The following is a 22,086-nucleotide window of genomic DNA, read 5'->3' as shown; positions in this document are numbered from 1 at the left end:
GTCGTCCGAGTCGTAGTTGCCCGTCATGTCCAGCGTCGATGTAGGCGTCGGGATGTCCATGGGCGCCGACTTGTGCACAAGCTTCGTGGCGCCGTCGTCGAGGTCGCTGTCGTTTGCGGCGACGTCGGTCGCCGGCGCTTCCTCGACGCGTGCGCTGGCAGTGGCGGCTCGCTGGGCGCGCAGGGTCATGTAGACGTCGGCGGCGCTGATGGCGGCGGAGACGAGGGACACGGCAAGGAGGCAGAGCATGATGCGAGGCCGGCTCGTTGCGAAATCTTGGTACCCTGTTGTTGCCTTGGCATTGCGAATTGAGAATCCAGAATTGAGAATCCAGAATTGAGAATCCTGGAATTCTGCGTTTTTATCTTGTCTTGCGCTTTGTATGAAATACAATGCATTCGCAACGGACCCAGTGGTGCGAATTCGGCGACGGTTTCGGGAAAGCGAGCGATGTGATTGGCTATTACTCTGGCAACCATCGTTTTGACTCGTGATTTGTATGCCGTGCACACACCTCGCTCGAATTCGCCTAACAAGTCGTATCGGCCTCAGCACCACAGCCATGCCACGTCACGACCATATTGCATCAACCTGACGATCTGGTCGACCTATATTCTTAACACATAGAATGTGTCGTGCTCCAATGCGCCTTGGAGTTTACATACATGTATGGACAGTCTCAGCACCAGTGATATATATCAGTCGTGCGTGCCGCGTACTGCGTCGGTGACGTGAACCCGCATCTCGCTCGGGTTATACTGAACGACGAACGCCGTAGGTTGGTGGTCGCGAGTGTCTTCGAGCCATTGCAGCAGTGCCTACACGATCGTATCAACGATGAAACCCATTTCTCTGGACGCACGAGCGCGCTGGACGAGAAGAGCGAGCCGACAAAATGCTGTAATCGGACGCCGTGTCTAGAGATATTCTGGGTTAGCGACGAGCTAATTCATTCAAATGTACAGCGAGCACGCGGCACCGCACTGAGACGGTGCAAAGAGCGCCGGGTCCAAGCGACTAGCACAACGTCGGTATCGACGAGTAGCACATGACAAAGAGTGATACCACGCAGCTGCATCACAGCAGCAACCGACGAGCGCGAAGCGGTACGACGACTGCAGGAGCGAAAGAAGCTGAGAGAGCGCGATGGGATAGGCCAAAGCAAACTACACAAGCGCGTACGTCCATCGCAATCGCCAAGAGAGACGTACGTGTGTCACACCGTTATAGCAGCGCCCCGTGACGCGCAGAAGAGCCAACGCAAACGTCGCGAGCGCCGGCGCTGTCCCCGCCACCAAGCGATCTCGCGCGTTGGTGTCGACCCACGCATTCGAGACGAGGCAAAACCCAGTCTACGACACCTCGTCAGCGGTGAGTACTGGGATCGGAGAGCCCGTACGAGGCTCAGGATGCAGGCCCACGCGTGCATCTCGGTGCGATGCAACATGTCTGACGTTGCGAATTTTTTCTAGAGTCCTCGTACGCAAGTACATTTGGTAAAATATGGTCACGTCGCCTTTACAGTCGGGTCAGTCGAGTTCAGAGACGGTGTCTATTGTCGATTAATTGCGCTTGTAGTCGGACTTGGACGGCTGTATTAGCGTCTCGGTGATGACGTGGCAGGCTTGCTCGGTAAAGTGCGTCGTGGCGCTCCGCTTGGCGAGGCGATGGCTCGGAACAAGGGACAGCGTTGGCGTCACGCAGAGTGATCGGCGCTTGCCGTGACCGTCTGACGTGTCGGCGATGTCGTGCTGAAAGTACATGCGATTGCAGTCGAGGTTCGTCTTGAGCACCTTGGCGGCGGGGAAGAGCTCCATGAGCAGCGTCCAGAGCGGCGTGACAATGTAGTTGATAAAGTTGAGCTGCAACGTCGCAATGTCCTTGTCTGTTTCCAAATGCGCGCGGAAGACGGCAACGGGGATGCCCGCACTGCGCTCTTTCGCCGCCAATAGCGCAAACTCTTCCACGAGCCGGCGCGACCTATGCCATGCCACTCGCTTCTTTTGCAATATTTCCATCTAGTAAATGTACCACTCCCACGCGACGTCAACCGGGTACACTTGCGCGCCAATGTCGGCGGCGTGCAAGACACTTCCGAGAAGGTGCTTGATGTGCGTCGCATCGTCACTATCAAAGGCCGGCATTTGCTTGAGCTCGCGGTTGTGCTACAAACACGACTCGGGTGCAATAGTGGACAATAAGAACTGTCTACCGCGTCTTCAAGCGCATGGACAAGATCAAAGTGGGACTTCATGTCGGTTTGCAGGATCGCGTCAATGACGAGCTTGCGCAACGACTGGAAGGCGACACGGCACAAGCCAACGGCAATGTTGCACGAGGCGTCGCCAAGGATGCGAAAGGTCTCGGCGGCGTGGTGCTGCTCCAGCACCGACGTGTCGTTGTAGAGAACCGCGAGCGGTGACAAGGTCGCCGCCTCAAAGCCATTGTCCGTGCCCGGGTGGCCCACATCGTGCGTGAGCGCCGAGAGCAAGAGAGCAAACACATGCATGGGCTACGTAATTTGTATCAATGTATCGACCACCGCCTCGACGAAAACATCAGAATATCAAAAATACCTGCAACAGCGACAAAAGTGACGTGCGACTCAGTAGCGCAAAGCAGCGCTGGAAGACGTCGACGCCGTGCCACCACGAGTGGTACGGGTTGTCGAGATACTCCTCTTGGACGCGCGTCACAAACGCAAGGCCGACCTCCGCCGGCACGGAAAAGGTCTCGAACAGCCCGATTTCTCGAAAGGCCTCGACCTAAGCATATTTCGATATACAAGAATGTCGCATAGTTCATAAATCGCGTACGCAGAGGTGTCGCAGCTGGTCGGAAGGGCACGTAAAAATGTTAAAGGAAAAATCATCGAACGCGACTTGCGCGCTGCTCCAATGGGCCCGTAGCGTGCACTTTAGCAGGAGCGCCGGCGCTTGGTCGTTCCCGATCCACGTCTGCACGCCGCGGTGTTGCTTGAGGCGCCGCATGAACTTGCCGACGGCGCGAAACGCGTAGATGTACCAGTAGCGCTTGGACGGTCGCGCGGGGGCGGCTGGTTGCGAGTACGAAGAGAGGAGAGACGAAACCACGAGTGTGAGCGAGTCGCGTCGCTTCATGTGGTTGACGCCCTGGAGCACTTGGTGGTACGCAGTCTCGAGCGCCGACCGTCGCAGCGACGACGCAATTTCTACATTCAAATTGAGATTGCGTTTGATATGTGTCAATCGTACCGTCGCAGAACGCCGTGAGCATCTGCACGTCGGCGTCTTGAAATGGAATGATCGTGTCCAAGGCCGGCGGGTGCTCGGTGGACGGCACTGTGAGTTTGTTGATGGCTTGGATGACGGCGACCATGTCATTATCGTGGGTGATGACGGGCGCACAGAGCGCCGAGATGGTCTTGTAGTCCATCTTGCGGTCCGTCGCGGCGTTGAAGCGCGGGTCGTCGTAGCAATTGTCGATGCGCAGCACTTGTCCCTACACCCCATTTTGCGTCACCGAGCCAAATCGCGTGGGCTAACTACCGTGCCCGCCACATAGCCAGCAATCCCAACCCCGTACGGGATGACCATGCGCCGAAGCACCGGGTCGTATGACACGCAGCACACAAGCTCGCGCTTCTCGCGGTGGCAAAGGAAGAGCGAGAGCTTGTCGCAGTGCAACGCTGTTTTCGCCACGTCGATGATTTTGTGGATCATGCCATTGAGGTCATTGCCTACGATGTCGGAGGATGAGATATAATGTTATGTAAAGATGGGCAATTGTAGTGTACACTCGGTCGCGATCGCACGCACAACCTCGAGCATCGCCGATGCTTTTCGCCCCGCGAGCATGGCGACTTCGTAGAGCTCGAGCTTGTGCAGCGTGTGGCCGGCGATCGACGCGATGAGCTCGAGGCTCATGCAGTCGCTTCGCGTAAAGTCCGTCGCCTTGTTGGCGCAGCGAAGGACGGCGACAGGCACTTTGGAAGGGTCCAGTATCGGCACGCAGAGCAGGTTGCGCAAGAGGCTTCCATCGACGAGGTACTTGTCCGTGTCCTGGTCACACCGCGCGTCGTTCTCGACGTCTTGGATGATGACGGACTCTGCGAATTTGGCCACGTGACCTAGCACCCCTACGCAGCCAATGGGGTGATGGTGGTGGACGCTGCATGACATACCTTTGTTGAGCGGGTACTCGGTGCTCCGCGACGACCGCGAGACGCACATGTGCAAGGTCTCTTTTTTGTGGTTGATGAGGTAGAGCGCGACGTGGTCGACTTCGAGCACTTCGTATGTGCCTTCAATGATGCGCGAGAGCGCTTCGCCCGAGTCAATCTCGACGGAAATCGAGCTCGCCACCGAGAAAAGCGTCTGGTACTGCCGCACGAGCTTGAAGAGCTTGGCGTGGTGGCGTCGGAGGTCGGGCAAGCCTAATGACGCACAGAACTCGGCGTACTCGCTCTGACTCATCTCCGAGAGTCGCTTCTCGTCAAAGGCGCCCGACTCGGCTACATGCTTCCGCTCAACCGAGCGCATTTCAAAAGAGACGTACGTGTCGAGGGAATGATGGGCAGCTGGCAGTGCTCAATGTCGGTGAGGCGCTGCTGGAGCTCGAGTTTGTGTCGTGACGGCGACGCTCCCATGCGGTCATGCCTACACGCGTCCGGTGTTATCGCTCCGTCACAAGACAAAGCAATGACGTACAAGTGCAGCGGTGGCACCGACGTGAGTGGACTCAAGTGGCCGAGCGTGTGGCTCTCGTTGCCACCTCCACTGTCGGTCTTGGTCATTGACGTTCGCACTAAGTTGCGCGCGCTCTTGCGTTTCGCGGACGGCTCCAAGGCGCCAGCGCCGTCTTTCGTTGCGAGGCATCTCCCTGATACGCACAGCATTAGCGTCCACTCCACTCGGAAGTACGCACCGTCGGCTCCAAGTGGTGCAAATGCGTTGGTGGCTTGCGCTTCGGACTCAGATCCTTCACCGGACTCTTCTCTGCGACGATGCCACGCCCGGACGGCATCCGCTGGAGTTGACTGGAGCTTGCGATGGGGCTGCTTGAGCTTGCGCCCTTGGGTGGGCTGGGGGAGCTTGGTCGAACCGCGTTCGCATCGTCGCTGCGCGGAAGTATCGAGCTCCGGCGCATGTCGGCGCGCGTGACAGATATCCGACGCGGTGGGCTAGTCTCGGGCAAATGGCCGGCAGGGCGCGCGGGGCTGATCTCGCTCGCCTTTTCCAAGCTCGTCGCGCTCAAGCGTGTCGTTTCAATCTTAGCGGCATTGCTAGAGCGCGGGGTCTTGGCGGCGTCGTTTGGCTTGGCTGGCGACGGCCCCTTCTCGACGCACTTCTCCGAGACTAAGACTCGGTCGTGTGATCACGACGCACCCAGCAGCTCGTACCTGGCGGCAGCACCAGCTTGGCGTCGGTGGTTGCCTCCATCGCCCGCCTCTGCTCTATCTGACGTGACCGTTATCTTGAATGCGAAAAGGCGTCCATGAAACGCCCTGCGACGATGAGATACGAGCGACTCTTACACGCACATATATCTGGCCATGACGGTAGGCTGGTCACGCTGCGACTAGCGCTCCGGTATTGCTTGTGCGAGGGCGGCTGCCACCGCCGGCTAGTACGACAAGGCAACGCGTCTATGGTATCTGAATGCTCTGCGGCGTGCTGCTGTCTGGTCAAAGCCTGTTGCGATCTATCACTACCTACTGTTCAACGCGTGTTCATCGGCTTCGAGAACGCTCGTCGGTAGATAGGGTGTTGATGGGCGTGTTGGAACACGGATCAAGCAGCGAAAGCTCACCAACTCGGTTGAAGACGACGCCGTGACTTACAACATGTACTAGACGTTGAGTCATCGATCTTGTTGCTGACAAGAGCCTTTTCCACCTACACCGGCAAGTGCTCGTCACAGTAGCAGGGTGGACGATAGCAAGCAACCTCGGATTGCATCGTGTGGTTGAGCTTTTCAACGAAGCTGGATGGGAGCTGGGACGGGATCATCGCTGCGGCCTCCTCTGCAGCTCAGTTTTCACTCGAAGTATCCGCATGCATCAGTTGCCAGTCTCGAGTATGCAAAGTCAACTCGCACAAAGGACAATGTCAGCTACACCGTGCAAATATGCATGCGATCTCCAACATAATGTCATTTATGGCCAAGTGTCCATAGCCCTGCGTCCTCCACCTTGTCCAGGACGAGATCAAACTGAAGGCGCGGGCAATCGAGTGCGAGAAAAAGACGCTTCGTGATCGGATGGCCACGCTGCAGGGGTTTCGCGTGAAACCGTGCGGTCGTGTATTGATAGCAAACCGTTTGTCAAATCTTAGAAAGGCGCGCGGCTGCTGCATGAGCGCCAAGGTCTTTCAAATGCCCGACTCGGCGCGGAAGCGCCCTCCGGCCGAGCTCGACCACGCGGTTCTCAAGAAGACCAAAAACACCAATGACGCGCGGCTCGTCGCCCGCCGTCGCTGGAAAATGATCCAGGGGCACGTCTTGCTCTCGCGCTGGTACATCGATCTCGCATCCCGCGTCGTCATACGTTCCAAATACATTAGGCTGCGCAAGACCGTGGGCGAAAACAACCACCGCAAGTTCTGCAAGGCGCAGCAGTCGCTCATGGACTCGCTCTTCACAAGCCAAGACGACTTTATCGATGTCCTCCTCAAGATCCGGGTCGGACCTTTTTGCACAGTATTTGGAGCTCATGAGGCGCTGTAGGAACAATTCGTGTCGTTTATGGACGCGGAAAACTGCTACATGTACATTGCCACGACGCGCGGTGTCCTCGAATTTGACGGCCAGAGCGTGTACCCGTCAACGCGCATTCAAAATGGTCTCCTTCACCGCGCGTTCGAGCAAGGCATCCCGATGCACGTGCCGACGGCCGTGACGTCGGACCTCTTTATCGACGAAAAGGACGGGCTCGACGGCCTCGACGTTCGGGTAACACACATTGCATGTCGACTCGCAACTGTCCTCTTTTCTCATTTATACATTGTCGCTAGTCGTACTTGTGCATGCCGCTGCAAAATGGATCCCGCGTTGTCGCAGTCGCCGAGATCTTCAACTATCGCAAAGGTATTCAGACGATCCAGGACTATGTCGACTCGCTCCAGAGTGCGATCGACGAGCCCAACGACTTGACGGTCTTCAGCCGCTTTGTGGCTCAAATCGTCACGTCGCTCAACATTTCGTTCGAGCCCGCTCAGCGCCGCACGTCGTTTCCGTCGACCGCATCTCTCGCGGCCCTGGCGACGCCAAGCGATATCTCATCTGACGCCGTGCTGCAGCGCGCCGTCGGGCTCCTCCACCGCATGATGGCGATCGACCACTGCCGTGTCTACGCGCTCGACGTGCCGTCCAACTCGCTCTTCTCGCGCGTCTTCCGCAACCAGCCGTCCATGAGCATCCGCGTCGGCGACGGTATCGTCGGTGCTGTCGCTGAATCGGGAAAAGCCATGCATCTCACGGACGCAAGCACCGACCCGCGCTGGAGCATCGGCACCGACAACACGTCTGGGCTTGCGATCTCGACGGTGCTGTGCACACCTATCATTGGGCCCGACGGCCGCGTCAACGGCGTGCTCCAGCTCCTCAACCGCCGCCACGAGCCGAGCTTTACGTCGGTCGACCACGCGATTTGCAGCGCGATCTGCACGCACTTGGGCGTCGAGATCTACAACGCCGACCTGCGCGCGTCGATTTCCAAGGCGCAGGTGAAGGCGCAGACGCTCCTCGACCTCTCGACGATCCTCTTTCAAGAGTCGGACATCAAGGTCATTGTGCGCGCGATTTTAGCGACCGTCCAGCGGCCCATGGGCGCCGCAAACATTCGCATCTATGTCACCGACCGCGAGAAGCACGAGCTCGTGCTCTGCGACGGCGACCGGCGCCGCCGCCCGATGCACGACGGTTGTGTTTCTTACAAATGCAACGTGGACTGCTAACGGGCGTTGATTAGGGCTTCTCGGGCATACGGTGGCAACTGGCGATGTCTGCAACAGCCACGACGTCCCAAGTGACACGCGCTGGACGCTGGCGTGGCGCGCCGAGTACTCGGACGTGCGGGCGCTTTTGCTTGTGCCTATTAAAGACGCGACGGGCTTTGTCTTGGGGGTCGTCGAGATGGTCGGAAAGAGCGCTGAGGCACCGAAAAATTACTTTGACCAAGAGGACGAAGCGCTGGCGATTGGCATCGCCTACTACTTGGCGATTGCTTTCAACAATGCGATTTCCGCGCGCGCCGCCGTCCGTCGCAGCGACGCGCTCATCAAGATGCTGCACGTCGTCTCGTCGTGCACGGACGTGAGCTCGGTGTTTGAAGAAGTCATCACGGCCACGTGCGAGGTTCCTATGTCCTCTTGTGTCGCTCCTTCGTCCCACAACTTCTCTGGGATCATAGGTTCTGGACGCAGAGCATGCCATGCTCTTCCTCGTCAACCACATTGAAAATACGCTCACGAGTCGCGGCAGCGAGAAAACAAAGGGTTGCGTTCTCAGCATGGACCAAGGCATTCCTGGCGAAGTGGCCGCGACCGGCGTGCCCGTCATTCTCTCGGAAGCCACGCCGCACCCCAAGTTTGATGCGTCCATGGACGCGCTCCTCGGCGTCACGACGCGGTCGCTTCTCTGCGTGCCCGTCGTCTCGCGCGAGAAGATCATTGCAGTCCTTCAAGTCATCAACAAGCGCCTTGCGCCGAGCTTTGTGAGCGACGACGTGGCGCTCATGAAGGCTGTGTGCGTCGAGATCTCCTCGGTGCCCTTGTCACGACGACGCCACTGTATGCATATGCGTTTGTCATGTAGGTCATTGAGCGCCGGTCGCTCGAGCTCCTCTTCCACGACGAAGAGCACCCAGAGACGGAGCTTCAAAAAGTCACATCAGACTTTCTCGCTCAATTCACCGACGTGCACCGTCCGACGCCAAGTACGCACCACCCGGCATCGCCTCCGCTGCAAGAGACAACAACGACGACCGCGTCCGCACCGACCGCCTCCATCAGCGCGTTGCCGAATCTCGACAAGCTCCAAGACGTTGTTGATTGGGGGTTAAACCCTTTTACCCTACCCCGCGAGCTGCTCGTAGTGCACGCACAGTCGATGTTTGACGGGTTCCACCTCCTCGACCAGTATCAAATGCCGATCAAGACGTTCCAGCGCTTCATGCTCTCGGTGCGGGACCAGTACCGGAGTGTGGCGTACCACAACTTTATCCACGCGTTCACGACGCTGCACATGACGTTCCTTGTCGTCTATGCGCAAGCGACCTCGAAGAAGACCGCGAATGCATCGCTTTTGAATGTGCGGGACGTGCTCGCGCTCTTCATCGGGGCAGTTTGCCACGACATGAACCACAATGGCCGCACGAACGAGTTCCACATCAAGGCCAAGACGTCGACTGCAATGCTGTACAACGACCAGAGCGTGCTCGAAAACATGCACGCGGCCCACTGCTTTGACACGCTGCGGCGACCGGGCCACAACATCCTCGAGCATTTGACGAGCCCCGACTACATTTACGTGCGGAAGAGCATCATCCGCATCATCTTGGCGACCGACATGCACTTTCACAGCAACATGGTCAAGATGCTCCACGAGCGCTTCAAGCACGGCGTCTTCCAGCACGACGCCGAGGCCGACAAGGAACTGCTTCTGAATGCAATCGTACACAGCGCCGACATTGCCAACCCGACGCTCTCGACGTCTGTGCATACACTGTGGACCGAAGCGCTCATGGTCGAGTTCAACGAACAGTATGAAGAAGAGATGACACTCGGACTCTCGCCAAGCGGCTTTATGAGCACGAGAGCGCACTCGCCCGACCACGCGCGCATGAACATTGCGTTCATTGACTCGTGCGTCTTCCCGCTCTGGAGCATTATGCACGACTTCCTCGATGGTCTAAGCGTCTGCATCGGCAATCTGCACCGGAACCGCGAGTACTGGGTCGCAAAGACGACCACTGGTCAAGATGTGTAGGATGCAAGTACATACTAGTCTAGTCCAAGCTGTAAACGACTACTTCTTTTTCGTCGACTGAAAGCCGCCAAAGCCCATCATGGCCATCATCGCTTCCTCGTCTTCGGTCGCAAAGACGTCGAGTGGCGCCGCTTCTTCTTTTTGCTGCTTCTTCGCCTCCTTCTTTTGCTTCTTCTTGAGGTTGGCTTCGGCGTCCATTTCCGCCAGCTTCTTCTCGTAGGCTAGATACACAATGCGTGATTGCTGTTTACAGGCGGACGACGCTATGTACCTTCGACCGCGTCGGGCTTCTTGGCGACGGTGGGGTCCCACTTGCGCTTCGACGCGAGGTTGAGGCGCTCCTTGACGGCCTCGACACCGACCTTTTCGACGCGCATCGAGAAGCCGAGTCGCCGCAGATCTGCGCATGGCATGAGACCCGTCTCGTCGAGAGGCCATAGTAGGTTACGTACGGCGCTTGCCGTTGATGTGGTCAATGTACGAGACCGAGTCCTTGAGCGTGACCTCGCACACCTCGCAGTAGTAGCCCGTGCCCTTCATCGTCTCGTCGGCCTTGAGCACGACGGTCTTCCCAACGTTCTCTTCCAGCTCGACCTGCTTCGTCCGCGCCTACGCCAAAATCGCATCTTTGCTTGCCCATTGCGGCGCCAAAGCGTACCTTGAGGAACGCGCGCGACGAGCCAATGGGGCCGGCGGCGCCATCCGGCGCGGCTTGGAACTCTTCGCGCTCCGAGACTTGCTTGGTCGACTTGGTCTCTTCCTCGAGGAGGCCGTTGGCACGCAGCGCCGCCTTCTGCGCGAAGAACGCCTTGTCCCACGTTCGCCGCGTGACGTTGGCCACGCCCTTCTTCGGTGCGTCCTACGACCACAGCATCATCAGGCGCTGGCGTCATGGCCGGGCCGGTCTTGCCGCCATTGCTTCGTATCGATGGAAATTTCGCAGCTGGCGCAATGGGCGGGGATTTAACGCACGTTAAAGTACTGAATGTAGGTCTCGTCGTGGTGCTCGATACTCGGGCCTCGCATTCTCTCGTGTCCACCTTGAGTGCATCACTGCTCGTCTGGAAATTATGGTATGCGGCCGACCTTCTGAGGTGTGCATTTGCGAGCGGCACGTCGTTTTGCATGATGGGGCGCCAAGTTGGGTGCCATGGATCTTGGCCGCGTTTAACCTCTACCAACGAGGTTTATGTGCGAGTGTAGGTCGTTCCGTGGCCATACGAAGATGGAGGCAGTGGGTATTTTCGACCAAGACAGCGAACCGACAAGATGGGCTTCATGCACCAGAGCCAGCGCGTGATGACGCCGATCTCGCAGGTCCGCCTCACGAACGTGGCCGTCGTGCGCCTCAAGAAGAACGGCCAGCGCTTCGAGGTTGCTTGCTACAAGAACAAGGTCGTCAACTGGCGCAATGGCGTCGAGACGAGCTTGGACGAAGTCCTCCAGTCGCAGTCCATCTTTGAAAACGTCTCGCGGGTACAATGCGCCCATCGCTGGGCGATGACCTTACATGCTTGTAGGGCAAGAAGGCCAACAACCTCATGGCGGTCTTTGGCACGGAAGACGTGACTGAGATCGCCAAGATCATCATCGAGAAGGGCGAGCTCCAAGTCTCGGATGGCGAGCGCGCCGCCTTCAACGAAAGGTAGGCATGCGCCCTCTACTTGCGAGCGCTGCAGCATGGGATATGTAGCGTCTACCAGGAGATTGCGACGATCGTGGCCGAAAAGTGCGTCAACCCCGAGTCCAACCGCCCGTACCCGGTAGGCAACACCAACCCTTCGACTGTGGGCGCTCATGAACTGCCACCTTAGTTTACGGTCATTGAACGCGCCATGAAGGAGATGCACTACGCACTCATCCCGAACCGATCGGCCAAGCAGCAGGTGCGCATCATGGCATCCACGGACACGACGTTATCTATGTACATGCATTTAGGCGCTTGAAGTCATCAAGAAGCTCAAGGCGCACATGCCCATCACGCGTGCCAAGATGAAGGTCCAGGTGACGGTCGCCCCGGCGGGTACAGCTTCCATCTTCCATGCTCGCACTCATCGAATCCTACGCGCAGACGGCCAAGCGACCAAGGAGTTTCTCGCCGAGCAGGAAGCTGTCATCGTGGAGCAGCGTGGCGGCGACGTGCTGCGCATCATTTGCCAGATCGACCCGAGTGCGTACCGCCATTTGGACCAGTTTGTCAACCCAAAGGGCAAGAAGGGTACGCAATATATATTCGTGCACGATAGCGCGGTGCGAGGATGCAATATCTGTATATATATAGATGCGTCGCGGTCGCTGGAAGTGCTCGATTTAAGCTGCCACGAGCAGGGCGAGCACACGATCGACGACGAGATCTCGAAAAAGACGGAGCGTCTGACGCTCGACTTGCCGCCGGCCGCACCGGCTGTCGTGGCGGCGGCGGCGCCCGTCGTCGAGAAGAAGGCGGGGCGGCCGTGCAGCACGTGCGGCGGCGATTTCCCGGATACGGCCAAGTACCGCGACCACTTTCGCTCCGAGTGGCACCGCTACAACCTCAAGCTCAAGTCGAAAGGCCGGTCGCTTGTTGACGAAGCCACCTTTGCGACCATTGACCCGAGTGACGTGCAAAAGATCTACGATACGCTCGAGTAAGAAGAAGCAATGTCCAGCAGCTAATATCTCCTTTTGAGTTTGGATTCGGTTTTGAATCACAAGGATAGGATAGGATAGGATAGGATAGGATAGGATAGGATAGGATAGGATAGAATTGGATAGAATTGGATAGGATCATATGGAGAGTGGATTAGGCGCTCGTTGTCGACTCGGTGAGCGCTTCGGGCAGCATAAACACCTTGGGCTTGTCGAAGACCTTGATGGCATCTTCGATCTCTTGCATTTTGGTCTCGAGCGCCTGCTTGCGGCGGATCTGGCTCGGTGTCTCGATGCGCAGCGGCAGCTGGTTCATCTGTCGGCGCGCCGCTTCATAGCGTTTGGCGCCGTCAAGGCTACTAGAGTCATATTCAGAGATACAAAGGAAGCATCGTCCAAAGGATATTCTCGCGCAGCGTCGCCAATGTATCCAAGCGGTCGTCGTCGGGCATGAGCACCATCCCAGGCGGGCAGTCGGGGTCCGGAAGGTTCATGCGGCGGTCCTCTTCTTCTTTCGCCCACTACCACCACTTCCATAGGCTACGAGAGGTGCATCTTGACGGCGTACCGCAGCCTTGCGCTCACGGAGGTAGCTCGGGACTTGGCCAAAGCTCTGATGTCGCCTCGACTCGATGTCCCAGAGCTCGGCGGCCGTCGGTGCAGGCTTCTTGGGCGCCTTTTGGATGACCTCCCACGCATTCGAGTTGATGAAATCGACTTGTTGCCGGTTCTGGGCCTCCTTGAGCTGCCGGTCGCGCTCGCGAAGCTCGTCTTGGGTCGGGACGCGGGCCTTGTTGTACTCGCGTCGATGGGTCGTATACCGCGAGTGTTGGCTGCTCGTGCTCGAGCGGTCATCTCCGTCGTAGCTGCCAACACGCGAGGCTGCGCGCTCAAAGCGCTTGATTTTGAAGCTCTCGGTCGCGCGCTTGGCATTCGCCTTGGCTTCGTCCTCGGCCTTCTTCTGCGCCTGCTCGGCCTGCTTGAGCTGGATGCGCTTGCGGTTCTCCTTGACAAAGTCCCTCGGCGCCACGCCCCGCTTGATCATGTCTTCGCGGTACCCGGTGCTCGGGCGCAGCGCGGCTGCGACGCCCGACGAGTCGTTCGTCCGCCCAACTCGCCACGTCGCTGCCATCTTCGATCTGAGCGTCCGCATACGTCACGCATTATCCGGAGGATCTATTGTCACCGTTGATTGGCTCTTTTTTCGCGCCATGCGATTGGCAGAAACGCGAGCCTTGCAATGGTTGGTGGGTTTTGTTTTTTGTTGGCGACTGGTAATTGCAGTTTGAACCCAAGCAATACGACGATGGGGAAGAAGGAGCGCATGCAAGCAGTCGGCCGCGTCGGCGCCAAGGCCAAGGCCAAGGCCGGCGCCAAGACCTTTGGCCGCGCCAAGAGCAACGCCTTTGACGTGCAGTCCAACTCGCGCTCCAAGTACGAGGTGCTCGGGAAGCGCATCAAGGGCCAAGGTCGCAACGTGGCCCAAGCCCGCGCGCAGGCCGAGGACCGCCGCCGCCAAACGCTGCTCAAGCAGTTCCAGACGCGCAAGAAGAACAACGAGTTCAAGGATCGCCGTCTTGGCGAACAGAGCGAAGACATGTCGCTCGAAGACAAGATGCTCGCGCGCTTCCAGACAGAGCGCAAGAAGCAGTACCAGCAGCAGCGCAACGCCTCCAAGTTCAACCTCGCCGACGAGAACGACGACAACGAAGAGGAGTTTCTGACGCATCGTGGCCAGAAGATCGACGACTATGACGCGTTTGACGGCCCGGACGGGCATGGCAGTGACATGGACGAAGAAGACCGTGCGTTCGAGAACAAGCTCGGGCGCGAGCTCGTAAACCAGCTCCACTTTGGTGGCGGCGCCGCTGCAAATGGCGACGAACCCGCGAAGAAGAAGACGCACGAAGAGATCATGCACGAAGTTATGATGAAGAGCAAGATGTACAAGGCGGAGAAGCAGAAGAACAAGGCCAACCAGGACGAGACGACCGAGGTCCTCGACGCCGAGTTTGCCGACTTTCAAAAGATGCTGTCGTTCCGGCCCAAGAAGGCCGATCGGACGCCCGAAGCGCGTGGCGAGCTCGATGAATTCGACAAGATGGCGCGCCTCCTCTCGATGGAAGCCAAGGCCAAAGCCACCGAGCGCAACCTCTCGCCCGAAGAGATTGCCAAGAAGGAGCACGAAAAGCTTGCCGAGCTCGAGAAGCAGCGGATCGCGCGCATGAACGGCGAAGACGAGAGCGACACCGAGACGGCCAAGAAGGCGACAAAGAAAAAGGGCGGCAAGAAGCAGCCCAAGTTCATTCTGATGCGCCCGCCGCCGGCCACGGACGACTCGCTCAACGACGACTACCAGATCGACCAGCAGTTCAACCAAACCAACGAGAGCGACGCCGAGAACGACGACGACCAGGAAGACAAGGCCGAGGACGACGAGGAAGAAGATGACGAAGATGAAGATGACGACGAGGATGGCGATCTGGAAGATGATGAGGACGATGACAACGAAGAAGGTGACGAAGACGACGACGAGGAAGAGGATGACGACGACGAAGAAGAAGAAGTCGACGAGGAAGCCCTCGCCCGTGCCCAGAAGAAGCGCGCGGACGCGGCCAAGGAGATCCCGTACGTGCTCGAGTGTCCGACGACGCCAGCAGAGCTCGCGGCGCTCTTCTCCAAGTACGCGCACAACGCGACGGACCGCAACGTCATCATTGAGCGCTTGCGCAAGTACTACTCGCCCAAGCTCAGCGCGGCCAACCAGGCGTTGATGAAGAAGCTCTTTGCGGTGCTCTTGCGCCAGTTCCTCAAGTACGCGGCCAACTACGACAAGTTTGGCGCCGACTTGCACCACCTCGCGGGCCACATTTTCGACACGGCGCAGGAGTTTCCAGAACACGCCGGCGCGCTCTTCCGCGACTACCTCACAGCGCTCCAGAAGAAGCTTTCGAAGAAGAAGACGATGCCGTGGCCCGACATGCGCGACCTGCTCCTTCTGCGCGTGGCGCTCTCGGTGTTCCCCGTCACGGATCTCCGCCACAACGTCTTGTCGCCGATTGAGCTCCTTATTGGGCAGGCGCTGGCGAAGGCGCCGATCGCGTCGGCCAGCGATGTGCGCAGCGCGCTCTTCTGCGTCGGCTTGAGCTTGCACATGACGCGCGAGAAGAAGAAGTTTTCGCCTGAGGTGCTCTACGCGCTCAACTCGCTCGTCGAGCTCCTTGGCAACCCTGAGAGCAGCTGGTGGATCGAATCGATCAACGCGTGGGTCGAGGACAACAAGGACGCGGCGAGCTTCCCGCTGCTCCCGCTGCACACGCCGCTGCCCAACGAAGCCATGTCGGCGGCGCTCTTCCACGGTCTCTTGAGCTTTATTGACGTGGCGGCGGCGCAGTACGCATCGCTGCCGTCGGTCAACGAGCTTCTCGCGCCGATCGAGCGCCTCCTCAAGGCCATTCACGCCAAGCACCTGCCGGCGACCAACGGTCGCCTCGAAGCGACGCTCACGCTGCTGCAGACGACCATGAAGAACGCGCTCCAAACGCGCAAGCCGCTGCGTCTCCAGACGTTTGCGCCGACGGTGCTGCCGTCGTTCGTGCCCAAGTTTGACGAAAACTACGCGATGCGCAAGGACAAGACAACGGACCGTGAGAAGGCGCAGCTCAAGCAGCTCCAGCGCCAGGTCAAGCGCGAGCGCAAGGGTGCGAGCCGCGAGCTTCGGCGCGACGCGGCGTTCCTCGCACGCCAGCGCGACGAAGAGCGCGCCAACTGGCAAACCGAGAAGAACGCCAAGCAAAAGGAGATTCGGTCGTGGATGGAGCAGCAGAACGCGACCTTCAACCAGCAGGTGCGCAAGGGCGGCGAGCTCCTCAAGGGCGGCGGCGCCGGCCTCGCCAAGAAGCGCCGTGTTAGTAAAAAGTAGATGCCTGCACACTAAAATTAAACCACTCTTGATGTATTACACGCTAAATCTCGTGGAGCCACTTGGCACTAAGCTCTTGTTGCGGGCGTGAGCTCATCTGGTGGGCGCTGGTGGTTGTGGGGTCGGGCGAGACAGGTGAGCCGGCGATCGGCACCGTGACAGCCGCCGTGATATCCCACGTTGCGGCCACAATCAACGCGGGCCAGGCGCCGTTGTCGTCGTGTCGGGTCAACAGATCTCGTCTGATCGCGAAAGAAAGAGACGAGAATTTGCAGTTTGCACTTTAGCTCGACATCCCGCAACACCAATGCACGGGAGGGTTCGCTGCCGCGAGCTCGAATCCGAGATCGAACCATCCGCCTCTCTGCACCGTGGGATGACCGCAAGGGCGGCCTGCATTCGAACGGGGCGGCGCCGAGCGAGTGTGCGTAGAAAGGACATGTGGTGGTGACACGTACTGTCAAAGATACTTTGGCCCCTGGGGCAATGGCGGTCGATGGCCGAGGGGCGCTGCGGCGATGACGACGACAAGCAGTGCCGATGGAACCCTGTTCTATTGTCTCCTACAGACGTCCTTCGAATTGGTAGAAGTCGTCAATGGCGGCGTGTAGGAGCGGTGGACGACCCCGGCGGGTGTTACGAGAGTGGGATCTCATGTTACTGCGCATGGTCTGTCGGCGGGGCGCCGCAGCTGCGCAGGTTCGGCGCGCCTTCGCCGCGTGCTTATATTTCATTTCCACCAGCGTAATAGAGTGCATCGATGCGGGCGTTCCTTGCCTTTGTCGTCGCGCTGCTGGTACTGGCCGAGGCCAAGACCAACACAAGTGCACCCTCGATCGTGCCGGTGACGACGACGCCGGCGCCGACCACCGAGACGCCCGTGCCGACGACGACAGCGGCCCCGACTACGACACCGGTGCCCACCACGACAGCACCGCCTACAACGACGCCCGCACCGACGACAACGGTGCTGCCGACCACGACACCGCCACCAACACCGCCGCCAACCACCGCAACGCCAGAGCCGACGACCGAAGAGCCGACGCCGGCGCCAACGACACGCGGCATGACACGCCCGGCGCCGACGACCGCTGTCGCCGTCGCTTCCGATGACAATGACACGATGACGTATGCGCTCATTGGTGGCGGCTGCGGCCTCGTCATGGTGCTCGCGGTTGGTATATCGTATACGCTCGCCAAGAGCCGGCAGCGCGTGAGCGACTACGAGTTTGACAAAAAGTCGGGTTTGAGTCCGCTCGATACGTTCCGGTCAGGCCACAACGTCGTGACACTCTCGGGGCGGCTCACAGCGCAGTACGACATGACGCCGTTTGGGAACCCAGCATTCGACGTCGTGGAGCCACCGCCGCCCATGTACTCGATGCAGCACTACGAGTACCCGTCGTCTGTCGCGGCGCCGAACGAAGCGTCCTTCTCGGCCGAGAGCGGCTACTCGCACATCCCGTCATTCCAAACCGACTCGGACATTTTCGACTCGCAGTACAGTCTCCACTCGGCCAACTCGGACGTTGCGTACTCGACCGACTCGTTTAGTGACACGAGCAGCGACTACGGCGGCCGCTACTCGCAGTCGTGCGAGATTTAGGATGTACTTGACTGTAGTAGACTATCTACCTGCAATCACAAAGACGTTTGGCTCTGTCGCGTGGTTATGTAGGTAGTCAGTAGCGTTGGGCTCTTCTGCAACAGCTTCATCACAGCCATGCTGATCAGCTGCGCTGATACGACGCGTGAAGGGCTGACGTAGAGGAAACGTTGTGGGTACACGGACCAGCTCGCAGCAACGAAGACCATCTCTTTCGATCACGCCACATGCGAATGCGGATCGTGCTCTGTAGTACGTAGGACAAGTCGAGACACGAAGACAGGCGCCAGACAGGCTGAGCGCTTCCTACCGCGTGCCCGCTTCCACGAAGATTGCACCCGATTTGATTCTGGTTCCTGTTGACTAGCATCATGTTTCAGAGGTTATATTCTCATTCAATGCAGGGTTACATTATTTATTGCACTATATCTATATTAAGAGGTAATTATTTAAAGGATCTGCGTGATGCTCAAATGTTAGCGACTAACTAATCATTCGATCAATCGCTAGCAGGACGCATACTGCGCCAATACGACGGGCGAAGACTCGCATCAGTCTCTTTATCTTCTGTGCACGCAGACCAGGGTGGTTCTGCGCAGCGTCTACGGAATCTTACAAGGTGTGTCGTGTGCTATAGTTGAGCTTTGTAGTCGACTAACTCAAATGTTTAGTCGGTTTGCTGGGTTTTTTAGTTTGATTTTTGGCCATGTTTCGCCGAGTGGTCACGCTGCGCCGCGCCGTGGGCTCGCGCGCGTACGGCGAGAACAAGAAGGTCTTCCAGCGCAAGCTCAAGCAGTTCAAAGCCATCGACAGCGACGAGCTCCTCGCGCCGAGCCTCTTTGAGAACCGCGTCATCCTCGTACGACGGCTACGTCGTCCTTGCTGCTTGCTCATGCTACGATGGCTAGGTCGCCAACACAGCGTCCAAGTGCGGCTTCACGCCGCAGCTCGGCTCGATGCAACAGCTCTACGCGCAGCTCAAGGACCGAGGGCTCACGGTCCTCGCCGTGCCATCCAACGACTTTGGCGGCCAAGAGGTACTACAGGGCAGCACTGCAAACTCGTTCACGACATGCAACTAGCCTGGCGACGAGGAGGAAGTCGAAGCGTTCTACCGCACCGAGTACAAGGTCGAGTTCCCGATCACGTCCAAGGTCAAGGTCCTCGGGCCCGACGCGCACCCGTTCTTTGTCGCGCTGGAAGAGCACTACACGTCCGAAGTCGCGCCAACGTACGATGATTTGCATCCAAGTTGGTCGTGCCAGTAGACCCCAATGTGCTGTTTTAGGTGGAACTTTGACAAGTTTGTGATCGACCAGACAGGCGACCTGCGCGCCGTGTACCCCAACGACGTCGACCCGCTCGAGCCCGAGGTCGTCGAGATGCTCTCGAACCTCCTCGACAGCTTGCCTCAAAACAAGACGCCATTGGCTGCGGAATAAATGAAAACAAAAGGCTTGTACTTGATACGTTGAAACTTTGTTACAGCGTCGGACCCTGTGGGCACGCGCGGAAGCACGGCGCCTCGGCGAGCAGCCGCGAGTCCTTCCCGTCGTCAATGGTGGTCTCGGCGTCGTAGAGCTCGAGGTGGATGTCGGCTTCGACCACATACGTGATGCTTTCGATTTCCCTACTAAAATTTCAGAAAACGCAAGATAAACAAATCTTACTTGCGGGCGCGGGCGGCAATTTTGTGCACGTCGCGCACCGAGAGGTCGGGGCTCACGACGATGGCCACGTCGAGAAACGTGCCGTACCCAAGACCAGTCTCGCCGGACGCGTACGTGACGTTGTCGCGCGGCACCCAATGCGCGTTGACGTGGGTGATGCCTTGGACTTGGGGAATCTTGCGCACGGCGTGGAGCACGTCGCGCTTGATCTCGCGGTACGGCCGCATGGTCTCTTCGGGCGTCACCGAGCCCCAATTCGAGTTGTCCAGCTCGTCTAATGGAATATAGACTCTGGTCGACGGCACACGACGTACTGTGGGCCACATCAATGTGCACGAGCACCTCCGAGACGTCGGGCAACTCGCGCAGAATCTCCGACTTGACGCGCGCCGCCACCTAGTCGCAGTCAGGAATCTAGTGTCGTCGGTCGAGGACGTACCTGTTGGGCTGCAGAGACACTGGTGCGAGCATGTACCTACGCATGCAGATGAGCGTTCGTCCAGCGACGTCTCGCAACGTACATTGGCTCGGAGGTCCACAAGCGTATATGGGCCCATGCGACGCGCACGGATGTTGCTGACCGACACGACGTCCTCGACGTTGCTCGACTAGCGACATGTGAGCGTAGAGCGCGCGCGCGACGGTGCGTACCGTGACTTTGAGGAGCTTGAGGATATCGTCTTCGACGCTCTTGTCCGTGAGTTCGCGCACACTAGGCGCGGTACCTCGACACCGAATATTGTATGTGAAATGCGCACCTGTCCAAGCAAATGTCGACACCCGTCTTGGCAATCATACACGATACAATGGCGCCCGCGACTAGACCGATATCGTGAAAAGTTGACGCCATCAAGAAACGTTGCCGTACGCGGATCGACGAGGGGCACGCCGGCCATCGTGCCACAGATACCGCCTGCGTAGAGTAGTATGAGCTACTGGTCGGCAAGAGCGTGGCATCGCACCGAGCGCAATGAACGACGATATCGCGTCCGAACGGTGGTGCCAGGCATTGGCAATCAACACCTATGCACGATTCAAGACAGTTAGGTACATTTGATCCATTGGTCTCTTACCTTGCTCTTGGCCTTCTTCCCGATGCGAACCGTAGCGTGGTACAACGCCTCCTTGGCCCCGATGGAGGCCAGTGCTGCGCCAGCGGCAATGCCCCATTGCGTTGTCGTGTCGAGACCTACAACATCGAGTTACGAGGTGTGCGTCCTTATGTTGGACGGTGTCGTACTGGTAATCGCCGAGAGATCGACAATGTTGTGCAAGTGGCCCGCGTGCTCGGCAGCCGAGAGAGCTTCCTGTGCGGCTTGCGCGGCCGCATAGCCCCACGTGCCACCGTTTGCAGCGACCAACGCGCTGGCTTCTTGCAGCGTGTGCACCGCGTCCCAGCCCATGGCCACGCCGGCGCCCGTCAAGATCGCGCCGACGGTAAGCGACCCGACGGCCTCAAACTTGCCGTAGCCATACGGGTGGTTGTCGTCGGGCGGCAAGCGCGCGACTTTGACGCTCCAAAGCGTCACAAAGTCCGAGAGTAGGTCCGAGAGCGAGTGGGCGGCGTCCGCGACGAGCGCCGACGAGTTGACCGCGCAGCCGACGACGCCCTTGCAGCCGGCCATCGCGATGTTGACGTACATGCCAACGCGGGTGATCTTGAGCGCGTCGTCACTCTGGGCGTGGGGCGCATGGCTGTGTGCGCGGACGAGTGGCGGCAGGCGCAGTCGACGGGCATGGACCAGGCAAAGCATGATGTCGAAGATTCACCAAGTGCTGATTGGTCGAAATTCCGGCGGCGAAATCCAGTGACTTGGATAAAGTATATGCCCACAGACACCAGCGACCACGGCGTGGCACTGACCAATCAGCAACAAGGCGAACGACGTTGAAGGTTTGAGTTGAAGGCAAGCTCGGTCCGTCCACATACGGAGTATAAACAAGTTCTTAGCGCCATGGATGGCTTTTAGTCGATGCTACTCTAGTCAACGACGCCATGGCCAGCGAAATAGGGTCCCTGGACGCGCAACCATCGAGAGAAGTCACCAAACGAAACAAGGATCAACGACCGATGATCATGACATGGGAACTGGGTTCAACAAGACACCGCTCGTTCATCTTCGTCCATCAGTGCGTTCGATACCAGGTGAAGTATCGGTGCTGCCATACAACCAAGATCGTAGCCCAAGTACTAGAGTGAATGCACAAAATTTTAGCTTGCAAGGTAGCAAGGTATGGCCGACTCGCCGTCTTCTACAAGAACCAACAACGTTAACCTAGACTTGACCAGTTGA

The 22,086-nt window shown here is 58.5% G+C and overlaps 10 protein-coding genes across 10 annotated transcripts; 5 read left to right on the top strand and 5 right to left on the bottom strand.

The window, feature by feature from the left end:
* Nucleotides 1–698: 698 nt before the first annotated feature.
* SDRG_04241 (hypothetical protein) lies at nucleotides 699–1,429 on the bottom strand (the record flags this gene model as incomplete). The annotated part of the gene is made up of 6 exons (XM_008609905.1): nucleotides 699–818; nucleotides 863–917; nucleotides 964–1,017; nucleotides 1,066–1,166; nucleotides 1,212–1,352; nucleotides 1,400–1,429. 6 exons carry the CDS (start codon nucleotides 1,427–1,429, stop codon nucleotides 699–701), a joined length of 501 nt encoding a protein of 166 aa, XP_008608127.1.
* A 94-nt stretch (nucleotides 1,430–1,523) lies between these two features.
* On the bottom strand, nucleotides 1,524–5,420 carry SDRG_04240 (hypothetical protein; the record flags this gene model as incomplete). The annotated part of the gene is made up of 13 exons (XM_008609904.1): nucleotides 1,524–1,980; nucleotides 2,032–2,165; nucleotides 2,213–2,512; nucleotides 2,577–2,765; nucleotides 2,817–3,190; nucleotides 3,234–3,480; nucleotides 3,528–3,718; nucleotides 3,776–4,117; nucleotides 4,163–4,492; nucleotides 4,537–4,637; nucleotides 4,689–4,860; nucleotides 4,902–5,336; nucleotides 5,381–5,420. The coding sequence occupies 13 exons, from the start codon at nucleotides 5,418–5,420 to the stop codon at nucleotides 1,563–1,565; spliced, it is 3,273 nt and encodes a 1,090-aa protein (XP_008608126.1). The 3' UTR covers nucleotides 1,524–1,562.
* Nucleotides 5,421–6,333: 913 nt separating this feature from the next.
* SDRG_04239 (hypothetical protein) lies at nucleotides 6,334–9,966 on the top strand (the record flags this gene model as incomplete). The annotated part of the gene is made up of 7 exons (XM_008609903.1): nucleotides 6,334–6,494; nucleotides 6,543–6,660; nucleotides 6,706–6,930; nucleotides 6,993–7,899; nucleotides 7,949–8,334; nucleotides 8,390–8,743; nucleotides 8,794–9,966. 7 exons carry the CDS (start codon nucleotides 6,334–6,336, stop codon nucleotides 9,964–9,966), a joined length of 3,324 nt encoding a protein of 1,107 aa, XP_008608125.1.
* On the bottom strand, nucleotides 9,877–10,934 carry SDRG_04238 (hypothetical protein). The gene is made up of 5 exons (XM_008609902.1): nucleotides 10,877–10,934; nucleotides 10,625–10,825; nucleotides 10,419–10,575; nucleotides 10,238–10,366; nucleotides 9,877–10,187 (listed from the first exon to the last, which is right to left on the bottom strand). Exons 1-5 carry the CDS (start codon nucleotides 10,880–10,882, stop codon nucleotides 10,006–10,008), a joined length of 675 nt encoding a protein of 224 aa, XP_008608124.1. The 5' UTR covers nucleotides 10,883–10,934; the 3' UTR covers nucleotides 9,877–10,005.
* Nucleotides 10,935–11,172: 238 nt separating this feature from the next.
* On the top strand, nucleotides 11,173–12,641 carry SDRG_04237 (hypothetical protein). Its single transcript, XM_008609901.1, has 7 exons — nucleotides 11,173–11,442; nucleotides 11,487–11,611; nucleotides 11,660–11,729; nucleotides 11,781–11,852; nucleotides 11,905–11,989; nucleotides 12,038–12,184; nucleotides 12,248–12,641. Exons 1-7 carry the CDS (start codon nucleotides 11,236–11,238, stop codon nucleotides 12,595–12,597), a joined length of 1,056 nt encoding a protein of 351 aa, XP_008608123.1. The 5' UTR covers nucleotides 11,173–11,235; the 3' UTR covers nucleotides 12,598–12,641.
* SDRG_04236 (hypothetical protein) lies at nucleotides 12,611–14,655 on the bottom strand. The gene is made up of 3 exons (XM_008609900.1): nucleotides 13,163–14,655; nucleotides 13,001–13,115; nucleotides 12,611–12,933 (listed from the first exon to the last, which is right to left on the bottom strand). Exons 1-3 carry the CDS (start codon nucleotides 13,745–13,747, stop codon nucleotides 12,749–12,751), a joined length of 885 nt encoding a protein of 294 aa, XP_008608122.1. The 5' UTR covers nucleotides 13,748–14,655; the 3' UTR covers nucleotides 12,611–12,748.
* Nucleotides 13,862–16,576, top strand: SDRG_04235 (hypothetical protein). The gene has a single exon (XM_008609899.1). The coding sequence runs from the start codon at nucleotides 13,901–13,903 to the stop codon at nucleotides 16,514–16,516; it is 2,616 nt and encodes an 871-aa protein (XP_008608121.1). The 5' UTR covers nucleotides 13,862–13,900; the 3' UTR covers nucleotides 16,517–16,576.
* Nucleotides 16,577–17,170: 594 nt separating this feature from the next.
* SDRG_04234 (hypothetical protein) lies at nucleotides 17,171–18,181 on the top strand (the record flags this gene model as incomplete). Its single annotated transcript, XM_008609898.1, has 2 exons — nucleotides 17,171–17,215; nucleotides 17,268–18,181. 2 exons carry the CDS (start codon nucleotides 17,171–17,173, stop codon nucleotides 18,120–18,122), a joined length of 900 nt encoding a protein of 299 aa, XP_008608120.1. The 3' UTR covers nucleotides 18,123–18,181.
* Nucleotides 18,182–18,804: 623 nt separating this feature from the next.
* On the top strand, nucleotides 18,805–19,601 carry SDRG_04233 (hypothetical protein). The gene is made up of 4 exons (XM_008609897.1): nucleotides 18,805–18,981; nucleotides 19,031–19,159; nucleotides 19,205–19,353; nucleotides 19,411–19,601. The coding sequence occupies exons 1-4, from the start codon at nucleotides 18,829–18,831 to the stop codon at nucleotides 19,562–19,564; spliced, it is 585 nt and encodes a 194-aa protein (XP_008608119.1). The 5' UTR covers nucleotides 18,805–18,828; the 3' UTR covers nucleotides 19,565–19,601.
* On the bottom strand, nucleotides 19,555–21,574 carry SDRG_04232 (hypothetical protein). Its single transcript, XM_008609896.1, has 11 exons — nucleotides 21,033–21,574; nucleotides 20,866–20,981; nucleotides 20,755–20,815; nucleotides 20,661–20,705; nucleotides 20,551–20,611; nucleotides 20,444–20,504; nucleotides 20,314–20,400; nucleotides 20,232–20,267; nucleotides 20,107–20,188; nucleotides 19,793–20,066; nucleotides 19,555–19,752 (listed from the first exon to the last, which is right to left on the bottom strand). Exons 1-11 carry the CDS (start codon nucleotides 21,544–21,546, stop codon nucleotides 19,605–19,607), a joined length of 1,485 nt encoding a protein of 494 aa, XP_008608118.1. The 5' UTR covers nucleotides 21,547–21,574; the 3' UTR covers nucleotides 19,555–19,604.
* Between the last annotated feature and the right edge of the window lie 512 nt (nucleotides 21,575–22,086).

Source organism: Saprolegnia diclina, assembly GCF_000281045.1.
Source record: "Saprolegnia diclina VS20 unplaced genomic scaffold supercont1.10, whole genome shotgun sequence".
Classification (NCBI taxonomy): domain Eukaryota; phylum Oomycota; class Saprolegniomycetes; order Saprolegniales; family Saprolegniaceae; genus Saprolegnia; species Saprolegnia diclina.
This window is presented reverse-complemented; position numbering and strand designations above follow the sequence as displayed.